At 42.4% G+C, this 22,905-nt stretch overlaps 1 protein-coding gene across 4 annotated transcripts in view; it reads right to left on the reverse strand.

Annotated features, from left to right (window-relative positions):
• Window positions 1–13,832: 13,832 nt before the first annotated feature.
• Window positions 13,833–22,905, reverse strand: part of ARHGEF7 (Rho guanine nucleotide exchange factor 7) — a 126,773-nt gene continuing 117,700 nt past the window's right edge. For all 4 annotated transcript variants that reach the window (XM_075137121.1, XM_075137113.1, XM_075137131.1 and 1 more), the window contains 3 exons: window positions 20,148–20,247; window positions 19,464–19,518; window positions 13,833–16,860 (listed from right to left, as the gene is read on the reverse strand). In XM_075137121.1, coding sequence (XP_074993222.1) covers window positions 16,738–16,860; window positions 19,464–19,518; window positions 20,148–20,247 — 278 coding nt within the window. In that variant the 3' untranslated portion in view covers window positions 13,833–16,737. The remainder of the gene's footprint in view (window positions 16,861–19,463; window positions 19,519–20,147; window positions 20,248–22,905) is intronic.

Genomic DNA, 22,905 nt, shown 5'->3' on the forward strand with positions numbered 1-22,905 from the left:
CAGTGCTTACACAGAGCCAAGGCCTTTTCTGCTTCTCACCCCACCCCACCAGCGAGGAGGCTGGGGGTGCACAAGAAGTTGGGAGGGGACACAGCTGGGACAGCTGACCCCAACTGACCAAAGGGATATGCCATACCATAGGACGTCATGCTCAGCGTATAACGCTGGGGGAAGAAGGAAGGGGGAGACACTCAGAGTGATGGCGTTTGTCTTCCCAAGTCACCGTTACGTGTGATGGAGCCCTGCTTTCCTGGAGATGGCTGAACACCTGCCTGCCGATGGGAAGTAGTGAATGAATTCCTTGTTTTGCTTTGCTTGTGTGCGTGGCTTTTGCTTTCCCTATTAAACTGTCTTTATCTCAACCCATGAGTTTTCTCACTTTTACTCTTCCAACTGAGAGTGAGCGAGAGGCTGCCTGGGGCTGAGCTGCCTGCCGGGGTTAACCCACAAGAAGGCAGACAGAGGGAAGTGATGAAAATGCCAGAGCAACAGGAACAGGCCTTGAGAGAAAGGATTACCTGGGAGGATTTTAGGCACAGTCCTGTTTAAAACGTTCTTTTCCTTGATTGCTACTGCATTCAGTGAGTGTGTAACTAGCATGGGATCCCAAATCTCAAGGTAACTACACAAGTACCAAATAGATACACACACCTGTCAATGCACCGGAGCCAGGATTCACCTAGATATACCGCAATGAACATCTGCCCTGCTCTCCCCTGAACCATATCCCCCTCCTCACATTGCTGCCCTGAATCCTACCCTGAACTGTAGCCCTGAAACACCCGGCCGGGCATCCAGACCCAGGAGGCTCAGTCTGGTACGGACACGCAGTGAGAGAGTCCCTCCCTCCCTGAGTAGTCCCACATAATTTACTTGGGGGGAAAGAAAAATATACCGAAAACGAAGGTATAAAGAATAAAAGTCTACAGGAAAAGACACCAACCTCCACCCCAAGAGGCCTGGGAAGGCTGCCCTGGTGCGGGGTCCTGCTGCCAGCAGGAGGATCCCCTCCTCTGCGGATGGTAGCCCTGCGGCTCCCCGGCACGTCCTCCTTCACCGGAAGACATAAAAAAACCCCCACGGTGTGAAAGTCCCACAGCACACCGCAGGCTTTACTTGCCTTTCAAAGAGGCATAAAAATCCATAGGAAACCACAGTAAAAAGCAGAGCGCGCAGTTTTCTCAGCCAAGCGTGTTAAAGGCGCTCCATCGTAGCACGGCAGGTGGGATTTTACCAAATTTGGGGGAAGAAGATGGATGGGAAGGGGCCTCCCTGGAGTTCAGAGTTTCTTAATGCCTTCTGCATTTAATTGGAAGGCACCAGTATGGATTTTCCCCAAGCAATGCTGCTCTGCCACTCCTGACTGATGTTTTGATTGCTCTGAGTATCTACTTCCCTCACGTCAAATACAGAAAACCTTGCTAACGGCAGCTTGTTCTCCATTCCTTGGGGACTCACATTAAAGTTCCTGAGATGTTTCTTTATTTTACTTTCATTCTGTAAGCTGTCCTTAATTTACACCTTCTTCATGGGCTTCTTCTCTTCCCACTGCTGCTCCTACGTGCCATTACTCCCATGCATTCTGTAGGGAAATGAAGTAATTCCTACACTGGTTAGTGAACATCCACGCTTGGCATCACCTCTTAACTGCAAGCATTCACAGAGACATAGATAAATTGCACCTCAGAGGATGCAGGTATCCAAGAACAAATTCAGCTCTATTTAGAGAGTTCATCCAGGCTCAGTGCTCCCAGGCGCCAGCACAAAACCCACGTTTCATTGTCTGCTTCGGACACAAACAGCACGACGTTGGGATAAATATAAATGAGAGAAGAGGGGCTAGCAGACCTCCAACTTCCCCAGTCCGTACTCCTACATCATGGCTGTGCGCAGCTTTTATTAGGATTGTGCTTGTTCCAGATGTAATATAATATTTATGACAAGCTCCTCTGGATCTAGTTTTCTTTTTCTACAAATTTGCCTACACTGAAAAATGCATTATATAGGATTATTCATCAAACCACACAATCTCCTTACAATACAAAGTCTCATATAGTGAACAAAGATAATTTAGTGTTTGGTGAGATGTTCTGTGAACCTTATTTGTTCAGCTTGTTTCAAAATCTAATAAATTGCACCAGATTTCAGAAGCACTCAGCTTTTGCCAAAACTCTTTCCCTGTTTTATATTTTTCTGACAAGTACAGGACTGAACTGTACCATTACACTTCTGAATCTTGTTTACTGCTTTACCACAGTTTAAAGTAGCGGGATGACGCATTTACAATATGTACAATTTTGTGGTGAAGCGCTACAATACTGACTGTTTATATTTCAGAAATATCTCTCATCAAACGTGCTTTTTTTTTAGCCCTGAAGACAGGTTGTGTCTTCCCCTGCGGCCTCAAATCATTTACTCTTCATATTCTAAGTATGCAAATCCAAAGTAAATCTTTTCATCCAAAGCAGTTTGCTTTCTATATGGCAACTTATCAAATAACAACTTGTCCCATCTATCACTATTTCAAAGGCAAATGTTCTGAAATAACTTACTTTGAGTCACCTTCCAAAGCCTGCCTGGCAGGAAATAAAGTTCACAGGGTTGTCAGTCATTGTGTTCCAGATACACTTTAATACATTCCCCCCAGCCTTACTACCCCCGTTTTGGCAGCGGAGAGGCAAATACTTACCTGTCCATCAGTCTCAGCTACAGCATATTGCTAGGTGCAGCCCACCAACTTGTGTCCCTCAACTATTCCCTTTTTGCAGTTTTCACCTGTACAGGTAGGACTTCCAGAGACCAATCTCTCACAAAACAGGGGCTGAGGAAGAGATCTGTCATCCAGGAGGGGTTTTTCTTGTTTCATATAGCTTTTCATTTCCCTCTCAGCTTAATACGGACAGTCATGTTAGTTTCATATCCATTTAATCAAATTAATTTAAAATATTTTTCTTTAAACTACAGTAGCGGCACAGCCAAACAATCCTCTAGCAATCCCCTACAGTTATGGCTCCAGGACAGCATCTAAGCAGCCAGTGGGAGTACTTTGTTCTGACCAGGGGCTTTCATGGACAGGTGAAAAAGAGCCGGGTTCAAGAAGATCAGCTCTGATCGGGGCTGCCTGAGGAATGGCCCTTGCAGAGCCATTGAGCTGAAGAAAAGAGATTGCCCAGGACCACATCAGCCAGCACAAAACCCATGAGCTCTGTGCAGCTGAGAGCTAGTAATCAAAGGGAGGAAAGGTTTGAGAACAGCAACAGACCCTGAGCCATGGGCAGGAGGGACAGAGCGCCAAAGAGACAAGAGGACACACGTCTGTGACAAGTTCACAGAGTTGGGTTTCGGTGAGCAAGTTCAGTTTTGCTCTAGACACCTTTGCTCAAGTTGCAGAGGATATCTGTAAGCCGGTGAGTTTCCCTTGATCAGTATTTCTCAACTTTTTAATATACACTTTTTTCTTCAAATATTCATGGCACTACTTCAAACTGAATAGGGGGACAAAAGTCCAGCCGCACCATTCCAAAAGCTTTGGGCAGTTGTTCTAAAAACAGAGCTTGGCAACTAAACAAGCAAAGTGTTACTGGCTTTGGAAAGGAGGTTTTAGCAAAACTGCAAACATCCAGGTGACCTTATGGCCACCCACGGGCACAACCTCCAGCAGCTGCCAGGCTTCAGCTGTGCCGGGCAGCAGCCACTGCCACACAGGCACCCATGTCCCCAGTGCCCCATCAAATAGCAGCGTCTGATGCGGCCCAGCTCCGTCATGTTATTTTCAGTTGTTTCAAGAGTGATAAGCAATACATGTTTCATTACAAGTCTGTATACACGGTTTTTACTTCACTTTCCTGAGGTACCTACAAAAACTACAAAATCACTTGGCCAGCTCCTCTGCTTCCCGTACTCCCTCCCAATCTGAACAATTTTTGAACCTCCCAGTGGATTTCAACCACATTTGACAAAGTGACCGAGTTCTTGAATTTCCTATAAACCAATGCTAGTTAGACCCAAAAAGCTCTGTAAATGATTCTCCTCAAATCAAGAAAAAAACAAATTCTACCTCATTAAGGCTGATCACGGGGCACTTCCAAATGCTGCAAGACACAGTCAAGGCAAGAGGCAGAACAGCCTCACACCAGCACGTTTTTGCCTAGGAACCAAGTAATAGCTCACTAAACTGAGTAGTTTAATATATTACAATGTGCACAGTCACTGCCTGCAGAACGCATGAATGCGCAGAGTAAACTACATCACCGCTTTCTAACCTTACCGGGAGAGTTTCCCTGTGGACAACTTGGAGGTCTCGCCTGAACACCGACAGCGAGTTTACGGTCAATGACGCTGCGTGACTTAGAGGGGAAGGCCAAGCCCTTGGCTGGAAGAAAGCTGTGAGGAAGCACGCTGAAGGAAAAGGCGTCTTCATGGCGCACGTCTGCTGTCTTTCTGTTGGCAATGCTATGGGGAAGAGTTTCTGGAAAGCCACGGCTTCAGCTGGAATTGAAGGGGAAAAAGGCGAAGGGGAATCTAACGCGGTTGAGAAAACCAAAGCGTTCAGTGCAGCTCAGGTCAGTAGCTTCAAGTTTAGGGTAGTGGCTTTTCCAGCTGCTCAGGACCTGCCTCCCGTCCTCCTTCCCCTGCGGTGCGGGACGGTGCTCGGTTACGTCACACAGCATTCCACACTGCGTCACAGTCGCCAGCGGGCGTGGGAGGTGTAACGCAGAGGAGAAACCGAGTAGAAAACAGCAGAATGAGGAGCTCATGCTCTGTAGACAAAAAGCCACCCCAAAATTTCCACCTCAGTTGGGACAACACCTGTGGGTTGCACGGTGTTTTCAGTCCTGTTTACGCCTTTCCCTCAAATAAAGCCTGTCGTTCCAACCTCTTCCAACAGCCGGGGTTTTGAGGAACTCCAAGCAACTCCTCGACTGCCGCTTCCCGCTCAAGTTTTCACACTCCTGTTCTTCACAGTGAACCCAGGACATGCTGCCTTGCCGAAGGATCGGTACTTCCCCTATCAGGATAATGAGAAAAGAGCATTTTGACCGGTTATTCCTCACCTCAGAGCTCAGCCCCACGTCGTAGCTCCCTGTTTCCTTTGTCATGTCCCCCAACAGTGCACCTTTGCACGAGGCCGCCTAATTTATCTGCGTGCAAACCAGCTGATGGCCATCCTTTTGGTTTGGAGTGCAGCACAAAGGATGACTGTTGCTACAGGGTGGTCGAACTGGCCTCTAAGGGTCTCTGCCAAGAAGAATCCTCCCGGCACACAGCACACAGGGCTGTGCAGGTGAATCCAGCCGTACAGACACGTATAATGATTTAAGTAGAAATTGCTTTTCCTCCTGCCATACACCAATGCTTCTCACCTTACAGATGCATCTGAGCTCTTTATCCACAGCCTTGCAGAAGGCACAACTCTTCATGTTAAGTATTCCATGGTGGATGCCGATAAAATCTGACACTTAATGAGCAGGAAGCCATTCAGAATAACCAGAGAGTGGTACGCTTTTTCTTTTAATCAAAGGCTTCCCTACTAGCAGGAAATGCATTGAAACGCATTGAAATGTTATTTCATTTCTTGCATTGAAATGTTATTTCAATTGGCTTCCTAATAAAACCCAGTTAATCTGAATTGTTTTAAAGGCGCTTCTGAACAGATTCCAATAAACCACAAACTGACAGAAGGAAAAATACCTGGAATACAAATTTTTATGCTGTGAGTCTTCATTGCCTTCAGAATAACAGGCATACAGCAAGAAGAGAAACTATTTCAAGGGACTAGACTGAATTTCCCCTATAAATTTTGTGCTTCCTATGTCCTTATGTGTGCTTTCTATGTCCTTTCAGAACAACTTTCCCATTTTACAACAGCAGGCAAATTATGCAGTGTTCATTTGTGCAGCTATCCATAGCAGATACTCAAGTATGCTGTAGTCATAAATTTGATCATTTATAAATGTGTTTTACATCCCAAAAACTAGGCCTGGGAATATTTCTATGCACCAAGCCCTCAGAAGTGAAGTTCTCCATTCAACCAGAAACCAAGTCTGTTAAATGAGAATAATTCAAGATTCTTGAATCCATTTCTTTATTATTTCCCCAAAATAATAACATGTAAATCTGGTCATTATAGTCACCTGTCTTTTTCTTCTTTTCCATGAGTAGGAAAAATTACTCTCAGCAGCTCAAGATGTGTTGACTATGTGTGCATACCCAACCCCTCAAAATTGAATAATGTTCTTCCCTTCCAACATTTGTAGACAAAGCTCACCTCCAACCCGCCCTCTGATTCAGCAGGTGAGATGCAAGATGGGACATGTTCTTTGTGTCCCAGTTGTCTGTGAACTGCCATATCTCAGAAGCAGGATTCCTGCACAGAGTTTGACAGAGTAAAGGAGAGTGAGACATGGCAGCCCATGTCTGAGAACTCCATGTTTGGATAATGCCCATTTTGTTTTCTTTCCTCAGGTGAACTATCTACTCCTCCAGGTAGTGGTCCTCACCAACACTGCTATCGGATGGGAGTTGGGGAATCCTTTGCACTAACGTCAAACGTGCGCAAAAGCGCATCCTACCCTGTAATCCAGGTGTCAGGATTCACTGCCGCAGCGGGATAATGCGCAGCAGGCACATCTCCACCATGACTACATCACCTTCCCATGTGCCCTTGTACAATAGGTATGACGCTCTGCAGGTGGAACCAAACAATGATGAGGACGATGGTCCATCTAGGTTGGAGGTGTCAGCAAGGTTAATTCAGCCTATGCCCCACATCAAAACTACCTCCATTAAGAAAAAAAGAGGGTTTTTTGTCATAGGAGACTCTCTTCTGAGGGGAACAGAAGGCCCAACATGCTGACCAGACCCACTTCTTAGGGAAGGCTGCTGCCTCCCTGGGGCCCGAGTTAAAGATGTCACAAGAAAACTTCCTACCCTGGTACAGCCCTCGCATTATTATCTATTATTGATTTTTCACGTAGGCAGCAATGAAGTTGCAATAAGAAGTCCCATGGTGGTCAAAAGAGACTTCAGGGCCTTGGGACAACTGGTTAAGGGATCAGGAGCACAACTAGTGTTTTCCTCTATCCTTCCAGTTGCAGGGAATGATGAGGGAAGAAACAAGAAGACCCAGCAGATCGATACCTGGCTCCATGACTGGTGTCACCGGCAGAATTTGGGGTTTTTCGATCACAGGTCACCAGGCCTGCTGGCGACAGACGGGATACACCTTTCTCAAAGGGGGAAAAGGATCTTTGTGCAAGAGTTAGCAGGGCTCCTTGAAAGAGCTGTAAACTAGATTTGAAGGGGGAAAGGGATAAAACCAGGCTCACTAGTGATAAGCCATGGGGCGGCACACCAATGCTGGAGGGAGGGTGAGCTAGCAAGGTCCTTCTGCTCCACGGTGTGCTGAGTGCACTGCAGCACATTTGAAATGTCTCTATACTAATGCGCACGGTACCTTAGCCATCTCAGTGGGGGTAGGGGATGGAGATCCACGTGGCAGCAAAGATGCAAAAGTTGTTGATGCATTAAAAACCACGGAAGCACCTGAGAACAGTCACATAGGAATTAGGGCTTCTCCCCCAAAAAAGGTGGCAAGATCAATAGTCCAAGTGAAGTGCATCTACACCAATGTACGCAGCATGGGCAATATACAGGACAACTCAGGAGGACTGCAAGGATGTCATGAGGTTATGCAGGGAGAAAATTGGAAGGGCCAAAGCCCAACTAGAAATTAATCTGGCTACTGCTATAAAAAATGTTTCTATAAATACATTAGCAACAAAAGGAGGGCTAAGGAGACTCTCCATCCTTTATTGACGCGGGGGGAAATATAGTGACAAAGGATGAGGAAAAGGATGAGGTATTCAAGGCCTTCTTTGCCTCAGTCTTTAATAGTAAGACCAATTGTTCTTGGGGTATCCAGTACCCTAAGCTAGAAGATAGGGACAGGGAGCAGAATGAAGTCCCCATAATCCAATAGACACACACAGGTCTGTGGAGCTGGATGGGATCCACCCAAGGGTACTGAGGGAGCTGGCTCACCAAGCCACTTTCCATCCTTTATCAGCAGTCCTGGCTAACCAGGGAGGTCCCAGTTGACTGAAAGTTAGTAAATGTGATGCCCATCTACAAGAAGGGCCAGAAGGAGGATCCAGGGAACTTCAGGCCTGCCAGTCTGACCTCGGTGCCGGGGAAAGTTATGGAGCAGATCATCCGGAGTGCCATCACGCAGCATGTACAGGACAACCAGGTGATCAGGCCCAGTCAGCATGGGTTTATGAAAAGCAGGTCCTGCTTGATGAACCTGATCTCCTTCTATGACAAGGTGATCCACTTAGTGGATGAGCTGTGCATGTGGTCTACCTGGACTTCATTAAAGCCTTTGACACCATTTCCCACATCATTCTCCTGGAGAAACTGGCTGCTCATGGCTTGGACAGGGGTACTCTTCGCTGGGTAATAAACTGGCTGGACGGCCGGACCCAAAGAGCTGTGGTGAATGGAGTTAAATCCAGTCGGTGGCCGGTCACGAGCGGTGTTCCCCAGGGCTCAGTACTGGGGCCAGTTCTGTTCAATATTTTTATCAATGATCGGGATGAGGGGATTGAGTGCTCCTTCAGTAAGTTTGCAGACGACACCAAGCTGGGCGGGAGTGTTGATCTGCTGGAGGGTAGGAAGGCTCTGCAGAGGGACCTGGACAGGCTGGATCGATGGGCCGAGGCCAACTGTATGAGGTTCAACAAGGCCAAGGGCCGGGTCCTGCACTTTGGCCACAACAACCCCAGGCAACGCTACAGGCTTGGGGAAGAGTGGCTGGAAAGCTGCCCAGAGGAAAAGGACCTGGGGGTGGTGGTCGACAGCCGGCTGAACATGAGGCGGCAGTGTGCCCAGGTGGCCAAGAAGGCCAATGGCATCCTGGCCTGTATCAGAAATAGTGTGGCCAGCAGGAGTAGGGAGGCCTCCTACTGTACGTGCCACTGGTGAGGCCGCGCCTCAAATACTGTGTTCAGTTCTGGGCCCTTCACTACAAGAAGGACATGGAGGTGCTGGAGCGTGTCCAGAGAAGGGCAACGAAGCTGGTGAAGGGCCTGGAGCACAAGTCTTATGAGGAGCGGCTGAGGGAGCTGGGACTGCTTAGCCTGGAGGAGAGGAGGTTGAGGGGAGACCTCATTGTGCTCTACAACTACCTGGAAGGAGGTTGTAGCGAGGTGGGGGTTGGTCTCTTCTCCCAAGTGACAAGCGATAGGACGAGAGGAAATGGCCTCAAGTTGCGCCAGGGGACGTTTAGATTGGATATTAGGAAAAATTTCTTTACCAAAAGGGTTGTCAAGCATTGGAACAGGCTGCCCAGGGAAGTGGTTGAGTCACCATCCCTGGAGGTATTTAAAAGACCTGTAGATGTGGCACTTAGGGACATGGTGTAGTGGTGGACTTGGCAGTGCTAGGTTTATGGTTGGATTCGATAATCTTAAGGCTCCTTCCCAACCTAACTGATTCTATGATATCCTAACTGTACTGTCACAAATGACAACTGATCACAAAGGGGAAATGTTTTGTCAGATACCAAACCTAGATTCATCTCAATGAGATCTAGGGATCGTATTGGACTAAACCAATTTATTTCCTATTTAACCTAAAGGATACAAAGGGACCATAGTGTGACTCTCTGGAGAAAAGAAAGATCATTTGACAGAAATCTGTCTAAGACATAGGCAAAGAATGGGAAAGCATCTTAGGCTGCCCATCCCTGTTCATAATTTTGAAACGTCTTGATGCTCTGGAAAGCCTACAGGATGTGTTTTTTATTCCATAATGACAGCAAAGTAAAGATGGTCAGTAAGACAGCCAGCAGATACACAGAACCAGGTCTGAACGCTGAGGCAGAAATCCTTCTGAAGATCTGGTGGCAGGGCAGGGTCGCTTTCCTGAACCTGTATTTTCAAATGATTAGCTTCACCATACTCTCTCTCCAGGAAAGAACATATTGCTCTCTCCCCTTCCCAGCACAGGTAAAACAGTCCTGTATCTTAAATTCCCAGCAGAAATCTCGCTTGGTAAAGTAGAGAGTAACGAGAGAGTGCAGTGGATGGAGCGTGCGTTGCACCACCCCAGTGTTTTCTCAACTCAGTCTCAGAACAGAGACTTTTTGTGGGAACTGGTAAGACCAGTCCTGTAGCAGTGGATGTTTCTCAGTTCCTCCAAAATTGTGCCTGCCTTAAAGTAAGGCCTGAGATTAAACGAGCTAGTGATCACAGCCAAGTTCCTTGCTTAGTTTCGCTTCACAATAAACATGATCCCGTGTTACCTCCACATTGCATTGTGCTGAAAGAACCCTTGTGATGCTGAACGTGCAGACGCCAGGATAAGTCACGCGTGCCATGGGGAAGTGCTAAAAAACCCATACAAATCCCATACACATGGCTCGGTCAAATGCTGCGTGAACAGTTTCAACTGTGACTGTCTACTTTTGTTCTACAGGACAAAAGGTTAATAGACTGTATTTCCTGGAGCTTGAAAAGCAGCTCCAAAATATACAAAAAGCTAACTCCAGCTGGTTATAAAATCATACAAAAGTACAAATACTAACAAATTCAGGGAAACTGTGAGTAGTTTCTGACAAAGCAGAAGCTAACACAGTCCCCTGCTGGAAAAATACTGTAAAATCATGCTATTTCTGTATTGCTCATCTATGTCTACAGCAAACACGGAGCTGTCATAGGCTGCTTGACAGGCAAGAGATATCTAACAAAACCTGAGCGATACACTGGCTAAGAAAAAAAATAAATAGTTTGGGGAATCTCACCAGGCCTACATATAACATCAGATTGGACATTAGGAAAAAGTTCTTCACCAAGAGGGTGGTCGGTCACTGGCACAGGCTCCCCAGGGCGGTGGTCACGGCCCCAAGCCTGTCAGAGTTCAAGGAGTGTCTGGACAACGTTCTTAGTCCTATGGTTTAGTTTTAGGTAGTCATGAGAGGAGCAGGCAGCTGGACTCGATGATCCTTATAGGTCCCTTCCAACTCGAGATATTCTACGATTCTATGACATCCCAGGTGTCACATACAGCACACCACATTCCTGGGACTGGTGCGTAGCAGCAGGTAAAAGCTTTCTCACTTATCCGTCTCCGTTGCCTTTCAGATGTCAGCCTAAAACCTCCTCATGATCAGACCCACTGCTTACACAGAACAGAGTAGGAAGTATATGGTGAGAGGTGCACAGGGCCTTACCTGCCCAGGCTTGTTAGCACTGCCATGTTAATTGGAAAGCCAGCAGATGTGCCTGCAGGTGTACATGGCACAGCTGGGCAAATGGGGGACAGGACAGATTCATGGGCTGCCAAAGACTGTCCTTGGGGTAGAAGCACAGAAGCAAGCTCTGCCATGCATGACGGAGAGCCTGTGCACGTTCAACAGGGGAAGGGAACAAAATCAGTGAGAATGTTCAGGAACTAATGGGAGCATCTGAGCAAATTTTGGACTGCTAAGATCTGCACTGTGTAAATAGCGACACAGCTGTAACTGTCTGTAGTAGCTCACTGAACTGCAGCTCTCATTTCCTTCTAACACCACAAGAAATAGATTTGGGCCTGAACGGTGGCTTGAGGGCCACTCAAATTAATGAAAAGCTCAGGAGGTTAATTTAGTTCCAAATCCAGGCTCAGCTCCCCTTCCAGGATGATATTTGATTCACATGAAGTAAAGAGAAAGCTCAAGTACAGAGCACACAAGGTGAAATATGGCAAGCCTACCTCCCTTTTCCAGATGATGAAGCATGCCTTGCAGAGCAAGTTCATCTCAAATTTCATCTCAGCGTTTCTCCAAAGTGCAAATTCCACATTTCTGGGATCCTTCAGCATCAGCACCGTGGGACTCATGGCGTACATACAGATACATACACATTTCACCCACAGCTCCCCTGACTATTTTAGGGCTTTCGCTCCCGTAATCAACAGTTGTTACATGCTCCCTCCTTTCCCATCTCTTGCCCTACCAGAGCAAGCAAAGGTGTCCACTGCAGTTAGGTTCTGCACACAGATTTCTCAGCCTACTTGGTGCAGGTATCTATAAATTAGATACCCCTTGGACAAGCAGCAGCAGTTCAGCGAGGCATAACCCTACATTGGAAACAGCTGGTGGCTGCAGTCATGTGTAATGAAAAGGAAAAGCATATTTAAGAGTGCAGCAGTGAGGAGAAACTGTGCAAACCAACCCCATGAAGATCCAGGTCAGAGAAGGAGGGGGATGAGGTGCTCCAGGTGCTGGAACAGGCTCCCCTGCAGCCCATGGAGAAGATCATAGGCAAATAGGTTGTTTCCCTGCAGCCTGCAGAGGACCACACTGGAGCAGATATCCACAGTACAGCGCATGGAAGACCCCATGCAGGAGCAGGTGCCCTAAAGGAAGCTGCAGCCCTTGGAGACCCTGCACTGGACAAGGCTTGTGGCAGGAACTGCGGCCCATGGGGGACCCACACTGGAGCAGGAAAAAGCATGAAGAGGAAGGAGCAGCAGCGAGGAACTGTTATGGACAGACCACAACTCACCATTCCCCCAATTCCCTGTGCAGCTTGGGGCCGGGGGAGAAGGTAGGGGCATCAGGAATGAAGGAGTGAAGTTGAGCCTGGAAAAGGAGGTGGGGGGAAAGTGGTTTAGTTTTCATCTTTGGTCCTCACCCTGCAACTCTATTTTTAATTGGCAAGAAATTAATTTTTCCCAAGTCAAGTCTGTTTTGCCTGTGACAGTAATTGATAAATCATCTCCTTGTCTTTTATCTCAACCCACGAGCTTTTCCATCTTATTCTCTCCGCTCCTCCTGTTGAGGAGAAGGAGAGCAGCTGGGTGGGCATCTGGCAGCCAGCCAAGGTCAGCCCACCACATTAAAACACACCCAGAAAAAAATCCCCAAAACACTTAATGTAAAAAGTAATGAAGATTTCAAATTGTGGGGAAAACCTGTCTTTACAATGATGAACCAAGAGAAAATCTGGAAAATAAAACATTACTTCTGACTAGAATTATAACAATGTTCTCTGTTCTTTTTAAGGATACCTCCTAAGCAAAAAAAAAGAAAAAAATTCATACATCTAAGCTCAGTTACTAATACTTTCAAATGCCTTGTGCAAAGACTGAAGCTATCTTTTCAAATGGCTCCCTACACTTTCCATTACCCATCCTATCATCCTGCATAAAGCAATACTGATGATGTCCCCCCGCTATTTCATGTGGCACCAGCCAAGTAAAGTCTGTCATACACACTTATCACAAGTAAATCAGATAAATCATGCATGTAGACAAGTATTTATTTATGCAGTGATCTGACTTTCTAATATTTCTTGCTTTCTTCCCTTTCATTACCTTCTTGTCTTTGTCCTGCATCTCTTACATTACTCTAGCAGGTCAGCTGGCCAAAGTGAAAATTCCTCAGTGCAAGACAGTTGAGATCCTCCTTCTCATCCCTCTAAACAGCCCTTGCTTTGTTTTGTTTTCCAGGCATCAATTTGCTATTATAAAAGACCATGAAAAAGCCCTTTCAATACAGTATACCAACTATTAAGTAGAAGAGGTTATTTAGATGAAAGGCAAAAAAAAAAAAAAAAAAAAAAAACATTAAAGCAATTTTCCTTCTTAATCTCATAGCCCACATATTAGATGAAATGTAACACTTCATAGGGTAGGGGAAAAATCGTGGTTTAATCATAACAATGTAGCATAAACAGTTTAGTAGTCGATACCAGGATATTATTGTGTCCTCTAACTCTAAACTTGAGTTCTCCACAGATACCGTCAACAGACACTCTAAATTCCCTAAATGATTGGCATTAAGAAGGTTTATACAAAGGCGGTCAGTTGTTTAATCTTTAAGATGTCACGACATGGTGAGACAAACACGCACATCAGCAAGTACAGAGAAATGTTATGCTACATTTTGGACAGTTCAGAACTGAAAGTGCTTCACATCTATAGGATAAGAAATGGCTTCATCTCCTCATCCCTAAACGATGAGAGCAAAGAAATAACCTTTTAATAGGTTAAATAAACAGTGCCCCATTTATCCATGCTTATATAAAGTTTCCAACAATTCAGAAGGTCCATGGTGAAATTTACAATCTATATACAGTATAACAAATTGTCAGAAAAAAAAGATTCAGATATTCCTTGGTTCCCAAAAGCCTGAAGCTCACTCTCTGCACTAGAGACAAAAGCTACCTACAATATTAGGAGGGGGTTTTTTCCTTTTCTCCCCCCCCCCGCCCCCCATTTCATTTTTTGTAAAAATTAGTCATCCCAATCCACCTTGAATAAAATCAGTCCCTAAGTCCTGGTCATATTTAACAACTGCTTAATCCCAGTGTTTAAGGCATGTTCATTAGATGTCAGTATAGGGGTACTGTCAGAAATGATAATAATCACAGGTACCAAGAGTCAGCAAATTTACACAGCAATGCCACTCTTTACAATATAATGTAAAACAAATTGTTATGATGGAAGTTGTTCCTGAGTTAAAATTTGCTAAATAGTGCTAAAATCCATGTTTTCCTTTTATACTTCTTCCTCTGGAATGTCCTTTCACAGATGCTCAATTGAAAATTAAAATTCACTCTGAAAATAGCCTGAATGTCAGAAAGTAAAAATGTTAGCAAAATTCTAATTATATCAGCATTCCCAAATCTAAACTTAGCCAAGATGCTATGAATTTGCAGGGTTTAGTATCACTTAGCTTTTAGCAAGAATATTTTCTAAATATGAAGATACTTGGAAATTGAAACTGTCGATTTTTTTGTGCAAGTGCAAACAACAGGAAAAGATTTCGGTATCAAGAATTATCATAAATTTAAAGTTCTGTGAATATATGAAACTCTGATATTGTAGATATTTTTAGTTTTCTTATCCAGTCTGCTCCTTCAGAATTAAAGGAAGACGTTTTTAAATTGCAGGAACACAAATTAAAATACCTACAGATATATTCAGCTTTTTAAATCAGACAACTAATTGTCTATTCAGATTCTTAAGTATCCATTCCCACAGAATTGTTCCTCAAGTATGTAATCACTGACATTCTTTCCTATCTGAAAAAGGTGTTCTTGGCTGACAAAAGTAGATAGCTTTAAAAATAGATTTTTCATTAGATTCAAAATGTGCATGACAATTCCTACCACCCTAATCATCCTGGCTCCAACTCATTAAAGTTCATATAAACATTTGCTCAAGTCCGAGCATTAAATTTAACAGGAGTTAAAGGGCACTAGAAAATCAGGATGACAAAAGGTGCGACTTGGGTCTGTGCTATACCTGCACTTCTGACTGTCAACTGAAGAAAAACCCCTCAGAAAATTGCACTGTCTGGAGTTTGATCCAAAGTTTGCTGAAATCAATGGAACACTTACAAATGATCTTTAATGGGATTAGTATTTTAAGTGCTCCAACTGAAGCTCACTGTTTGCAGTGATGTAGCATCTCCTATTTTAAATACAAGGATTGCAGTAATTGCACCTATCAGACTAGGGAATAAATGTCCATTTATGTATTTTCAAATCTGTAGCAGTGCAAATTATGAATTACAGTGTGATTAAAAAAACCCCAAAACTTATTTCAAGATTTGTTTCCATTTAAATCCTAGTAGGACAGAAACCAGCAACATGCTGAGAAAACAGGGTGGGAAAGGAATGACTCTGCTTCCACAATCTGGGAATTCCAAACAGAGTCTTACACAGTGGTATAAAAACAAAGCTCTGAATGAAGTTTGGCCTAGCCCACGTGTCTTATGCACAAAGATTAGCTAAAATTTAATTGTTGTGACCATAAAATATAAATAGCAACAATTTATTCACAAAATTCTGGATTAGATTGATCTTTTTGCTTTAACAAACTGCATGATCTATTAAATTATCAGCCAGCTGTATGTTTAAGCACAACAATAGAAAATGTAGTACATAAACTCCTAAAAATCACAGTCATAAAAAGCAGGCAAGTACATCACTCTTTTGGTGGCCAAAGCACAACAGATTAGTCTGCCAAACAAGTGTATGTGAACATAAAACATGGGCATTAGTTTTGTTAAAAATTGTTTCTACTGTCAATAAACAGTTTTCTGTATTTTAATACTGTTCTTAAAGAATTGTAAACTGTTTAAAAATGTATGCACAGACATAAATAACAGTAAAGGATTTAAATACAGTGGTCAATAGGAAAAATAGGTTTTTGAATTTGCATGTGTGATGAGTGGGTAATTTGGAACAAATCCATAATTATCCACAAAGAACTCTGACCTTTCTTAGGTAAGACAGTACTGCCATCATTTCTAACACTTGTGACCATTATAATAACAAGAGAAAAAAAAATAACATCAGCCCTGATACATCAATCACATATGCATTCAAAATTACAGATATTTACAAGAAAAATATATATTTAATTAAAAAGCCACTGAAAAACATGGACTTTTAGTCAGGTGCTGCACTTTCTGCAAAATGAGGTAATTTAGATGCAAACAAATTAAGTTTAGTAGAGTTCAGGATCCACGGTCTCCACACTTAAAGTACAAATTGCTTCAGTACATGGCTTGACTTTTCTGTATGTTCAGAGCAAGAAATCACTAGATCCAGTTAAATCCTGTTTTGTAGTGCTCTTGATGCAACACTGACTAATGTCAGAAGGCTTCCCAGCTCAGTTTTACAACTGGTCTTTCAATAGAAAGAAAAAGGGAGGAAAAAAAAACAAAAAGAAAAAAATTAGTTATAAGTTGGTTTCATCCCAAGATGGATCATTCATGTTCTTTAGAACTTTTCTAACAAGCTTCTCCAAGTCCTTGCGAGCTCTTTGTTCTTCTTCTAATGATTTCTTCATCTTTTTGTTATCCTGTTTAATAGAGACAGAAATATTAGTATTTGTTTTGGGGGTTTTTTTGTACCTTTTTCTTTTTTTTTTTTTTAACAGATCTTTTCTGACAACACATACACTGTCAATTACAAATTCTGAAGGCTCTTCTCATGCTATTAGCTGTTCAAAAGCAAAGCCTTCTCTTAAAATCTCACAAGTTACACATGCTTACTTCACACAACTGAGCTATTTCCTATTTATACTTTGGGGTCCTTTATAATGCAAGTGCTAGTAACAGATGGCCAATAATCTTGAATTCTTCTGCTCAAATGTGATCAATGAACACTAGAATATATTTGTTGTTAATGGAGAAGGGAAATGGAGCAGTAAGTAGAATAAATATCCTCTCTAAGAGCTCCTGTGATTATAACTAGTTTCACAATCTCAGAAAAGCTTCTTAAAACTTAATGCAAATTAACTTGCTTCATTAGGAAAGTAAATAGTTGAAAGGAGTATCTTGAAAACCACTGTGTTCTCTGGAAAGTGTGTTGTGACTAAATTTTAAACCAGACAGATGACTACCAACAGTCTAAGAGGAGTCTAAATTTCAAGGAACACCACCACTCTGCATGTATATTAACAAGTGAGTCCGTTCTCAGTATTTAGCGCCATCAGGTAATATTGAAATACCATGAACAACAGGAGCCTAAGGATGTCATTGACGAAACCACAGTAACGCTTACATTGTTTAATCCTGTACAGGCCAAGGTGATGCTGGCAACAGTGGGGAAGCAACCCGAAGATAGGACAGCATTATATTAAGGCCGCAAGACAACAAGTCTGCGGGTGTTTAACAAACACAGGTCTGTAATCCAGGGGTCCCACTGGACTCCCATCAGCTGTCATTTACAGACATTTCTAGAAACAGGACAGGATCAACAGCTGCCGCCTCATTAACTCCATTCCCTTCTCAAGTCTGTTGAGAAACTCAGAAATTTCATTCTTTTCTTGCAGGTACAGACTTAATTTCTTTTCATTTATTTATTTACTTACTGCCAGTTCAGGACTGTACTATTCAAGTGTAGTGCCTGGGGAGCAACAGCTATGAATAACTATGGAAACTGCTATGGGAGGGATCCTACTTCGCATGGTAACTCTCACCAACAGGCAGTCTGGTGTCTACACCAACCAGTACACTATGTACTCCCAGAAAGCCTTTATCCATAAAGCCCTTGGTCGCTTGGGACCTTCCCAGCTCAGAGATTATTTCTGCCACTTCGCCAGTTGGCAACATCACAGCAGCAGATGAATGAATGCTTCTAAGCTGAGATTCCTGATATACAAGAAAATGAACTCAGGCTTCAGTAGGTCTTGGCTTTGGAAGATGCGAGATTCTGAAGAGACCATCTATTTGGAAAGACAGCTGTTGCTTCAAGTTCAGGAGAAGGTGATTTTTTGTTTAGGGCCATACAGAGATCTACAGGACCTCAGTGAGGCAGCACGTTTATCCTTTGTACAAAAGCAGCCAGGCCACAGAAATATTAGTGGGTTACTATTGCTGCCTGCATCACGTGAATTGTATTTTTAAAAAGACTGTCAAATTTGCATCAAACCTGGGATACACGTGCTTTATATGTTGAAAAGAGCAGAATTTAAGTATTTAAAGACATTAACTGTCCTATTTCAAGGAACATGCACAATACCCTAAGAAATACTGGGCACGCTCACAGATGGGCAAAGAATTCAGATTCACATTTACAGCCCAAAATCTAAAGTAATTTGAATACAAATCCATTTTACATTAACACAGGAGATTTTATCCGACTTCCTGAGTCAGAACTGTTAAGGTCAGTTAGCAAATTCACACATTGGAGAGTGAGGATAATTAAATGCTTTTTCGCCTACACATTAAGCAACGACTACGTGCAGCAGCATTAACATGGTTTAAACAGGCTGTGTCCTAACAAGAAAAAGATATTTTTAAACAACTCATTTTGTATACTTAAAACAAGTTTAAAACACCAGCTGTAACTTCCACACCAGCAACTCAGGTGAGATCTTGCACAATTCCCGCATGTGACAAAGCAGCACCCTAAGCTAACCTGAAGCCCTTATTAAAAAAAGGCCACATGATAGACACTGAAAAGGACTCTCGTCTCTGGAAATGAGAGGCTTTAAGAACGGATTCATAAGTGGTATTCAGGTTACTGAAAGACCGTTAATAAAGGCCTAAATAGATCCAGACATTTATACTACTAAAATTATACATTCTAGAGAAATACTATTTCACAGTCTCTATAAGCTTATTTTGCTGGTGTTACAGCAGAACTGAATTTGCTCAATGCTTTCAACATTTCACAAGTTGTAACATCCAAAAAAAAATGAAACATAGCTTAGTAAGTCACCTCAGAGAGAGGATACCTAATGCTATTCTCAAAGGTTGGTGGTCCAAGGACTGACGACAACCACAGAAGAGGGTGCTTTTTGTCAAACCGCTATGTTTTACTTTTAAAAGTGAATTTAGTCCAAAATTCAAGTTCATTCCTGTCAAAATGAATCAACTTACAAGCTGTATTTATTTTTACAATAAGCCTTCCATCTTTCCGTTCTCCATGTTGCTATAGAAGTAACAAGTTACCAACCTGTCTTAACTCCTGTACTTCATCCTTTAATGCATATACTGTGTCAACAAGGCTTCTAAAATGAAAAAAGAAGATGATCTGTTACAACGGTTTTCAGACATACAGGTCTAAATCTATTATTAGACAAAATTTTCAAATGAAATGCATTAAAAACAAAAAAACCTCCACAGGTAACAGCTGATTTCAAACTTGTGTTAAAAAAATTGTCTCTTATCCTGATTTATATTCAGCAAGGCAAGGACCTGTTACCAGCTTCTGTGACAGGATACACTTCTCAAGCACATATGGACCTACACTAGTTTCTGTATTACAGCTTTCTGTAACAGAACTGTATTTCACTTCCAGCATACACCTTACCAAAAAAATAGAATGACGCCACACACTAACTAGAAAGATGACACCAATTTAACATTGAAATCCTACAGCACTTGGAAAAACTATTTACAAGTGAAACATATAACTTCTTGGCACAGAAGGAATAAGGTGCATAGCATATACAAAGAAACCAGACTATAAGCATTTAAATGAAGGCCAACTGCACTTAAAGGACTGGCAACATACCCCAACAGCTCCGTTCCCTACCACAAATATACCATACACACACTACTATAATGGGAGACAGGAGGAGAAAGAAGAGTGCAAAGTTTACTGGTTTAATCCATCATTCATTAAATATTCTCTTACTTCTCTTCTATAACAGTCTGACCATTACTTTTAGTTTCTTCTACAATAATTTTTTCTTCTTCCGGAAGCAGGACTTGAGGAGCTGATTCTTTACGGGAACCTGTTGTAAAAATAAATTACAAAATGAGCTACTCACAAATATTGCTGGGGCATTTTAAAGATTATTATTTCATTCATTGCATGATACACCTGCACAACCAAGGTATATCACTTTCTATTTCCCCCTTCCCTCCACACACACAAGTTACTGACACATTTTTTTTACATTTGAAACCACAGCCTTACAACAACAAAAAATTGTCTGACATTCCTATCCTGCTGCTGACATAGCTCCTGTGTCATCGATGGGGATGCTACACCGTTCAACAAACAGTGCACATTCAATTATCAGTAAAAGCTATACAAATTCACCATAGCTGACTCAGAAAAAGCTAGATGTGCTTAAATAACATCGATTTAAGCCTCAAGGACAGATTCTGATCTCACACTGATACAAATCCAAGAAACAATTCCACTCTAAACCAATTACTCTGTCAGTAAGGAGCAGAATAGTGGTATCAAATGATACAGCAATGGAAGGGAAAAAAAAGTTAAAACCCCTTTCCCTGAAACACAATAAGCAACACAATTGTGTGTGTGTGTGTGCACACATATACATACACATACACTCACAAGATAGCCTTTTAGTCCTATAATAAATTCCTACCAAATGAAATACATACTTTGTGTTCAATAAATGTTTTCAAAAGCACTTAATGGTTTGACAATAAAAACTCAAAACATTCCAATACCTTCAAAACATTTTCCACAATCTTTACAATTTATAACATCAAGATAATACATATAGATTCTAAAAAAGTAGCTCTGAATAGAAAAATCTACAGCTCAGATATGTGCATCCATTCATACATACATAAAGTATGTATTCTAGAAACATTATTAAATAATGTTTAGGCTGCAACAAATTACAAGGATTTTTTTTAAAAGAAGGTCTGTAAATAAATTGCTGTCTAGTCATTTGTTCAGAATTCAAACACAGCAGATAAGGCATTGAAGTTCTTGCATATTTTAATCAAGGCATCTGTTTTAACAAACAAGGTACACTTGTTTACCAATTCATTGTCATGAACTTTCATTAACCAGGACTGTCTTAAGTCTAGTACAGTTTGAACTGATAACTAGGTACTACAGGGTGCATGCCTGTCAGGAGAAATTAGTTAGCTCTTGCTGAACAGCTGCTTTGTGATAACAGTGCTTTTGTTTATGGCTAATGATAAAATACATAATCTGAACACACAAAAAATGAAAGAAATCAAGCTTATCGAAAAATACTAACTTCCCTAACAGCTGCAGTCTTGAGTTCTGAACAATGAACTTGTGGGGACCGTAGTTTAGCAGTATGTGTTAAGCTGTTTAAACTATTTTAGCAAACAATGGCAAATGTCCTTTAATGAAGAAAACAGTTTCCTTAAGCTGACAGTAAAGATCTAATGTATCAGTACATGATGGTCAAAATCTTATGGAATTAAGATAACTGCAGATTTGAGAACAGAATCTCGTCCTTGAAAGCTCCAAGTTCTTCATCTTACAGAGTGAAGAAATCTTTTAAGGGTTAATACCCATCCACTCCCACTTATTTTCCAGGGAAGGAACAACCTATAAAACAAGCACATCCAAACTCTGAATGGAGCTCAAGGACATTTCCCTGTTAGTGCTGTCAATCTCTTAATTGTAAAAAGTTGTCTTATGTTTATTTCCGTTAATTGGTTACTGCTCTGCTTTATTAGCCCAGGAGGTAACACAGAGCACCAAGCTAAATGTTATTTTAGGAATTAGTCGGCACCAGCTGCTACCAGATCACTACATTTTGGGTCTCTGTACCAATGCGGAGCACCTCAGCCCAGCACATGCTGAGGGAGACACTGACCAAAGGGAGAGAACTGCCACGTGTTTCTTGCCCATGACCCCTTCAACCAAATGGAGCAGCGCATTATATTTATCTTTGTAGAGAGCTTCATCCAATTGTCTTTGCCTGGTCAGAGTAACATGGGTCCTTGCAAAGCAGAAATAGCATGGAGTAGACAGCTTTAAAAAAATGTCCCAGCTGTACAGTTATATACACACATGCACGTAAAACAGATGTCTACACCAGCGTATCTTGATGCACGTACAGCATAGCACAGTAAACACTTAATACTACTGAGACACAGAATGCAGTTTCATTAAAAACAAAATGCTCACCAACATGATACACACACAAGGAGACCACACAGTACACATACACACTTACATGATGCAAAACTGTTGCTGTGAACACTGACCTTCCTGTGCCACAAAACATTAACTACCGCGGAATTCAGGACACCACAAGTTTCACTCTCGCCTTCATTGCTCCAATACCCTCGGTCACACAACTTTTTTATTTCTGTCTCAGCACCTTTGCTGCTCTTATGGTTTGTACTTATGCAAAAAAAAACCCAAACAAACCAAAACAACCCACACCACACTTTCTCCTTTATCTTAGTTTGCTTTTTGTGAGTTTTGGCAAGTTTTTTTGTTTGTTGTGGAATTTTTTCCCCCAAACCCCACAAGCACTTGCTAAGTATCAAAGGTACAAACACACAGCACATCTATCCTGCAACAAAGGACCCTGTCATCAAATGAGTACCTGCACAGTAACATCAGACTTGATGTCAAGTTCTAAAAGCAAAACTAAGCTACTTCACTGTCCTGCTTTTCTGCACCATTTATGCCAGAA

Source organism: Calonectris borealis, chromosome 1 (genome assembly GCF_964195595.1).
Source record: "Calonectris borealis chromosome 1, bCalBor7.hap1.2, whole genome shotgun sequence".
NCBI classification, from domain to species: Eukaryota; Metazoa; Chordata; class Aves; order Procellariiformes; family Procellariidae; genus Calonectris; species Calonectris borealis.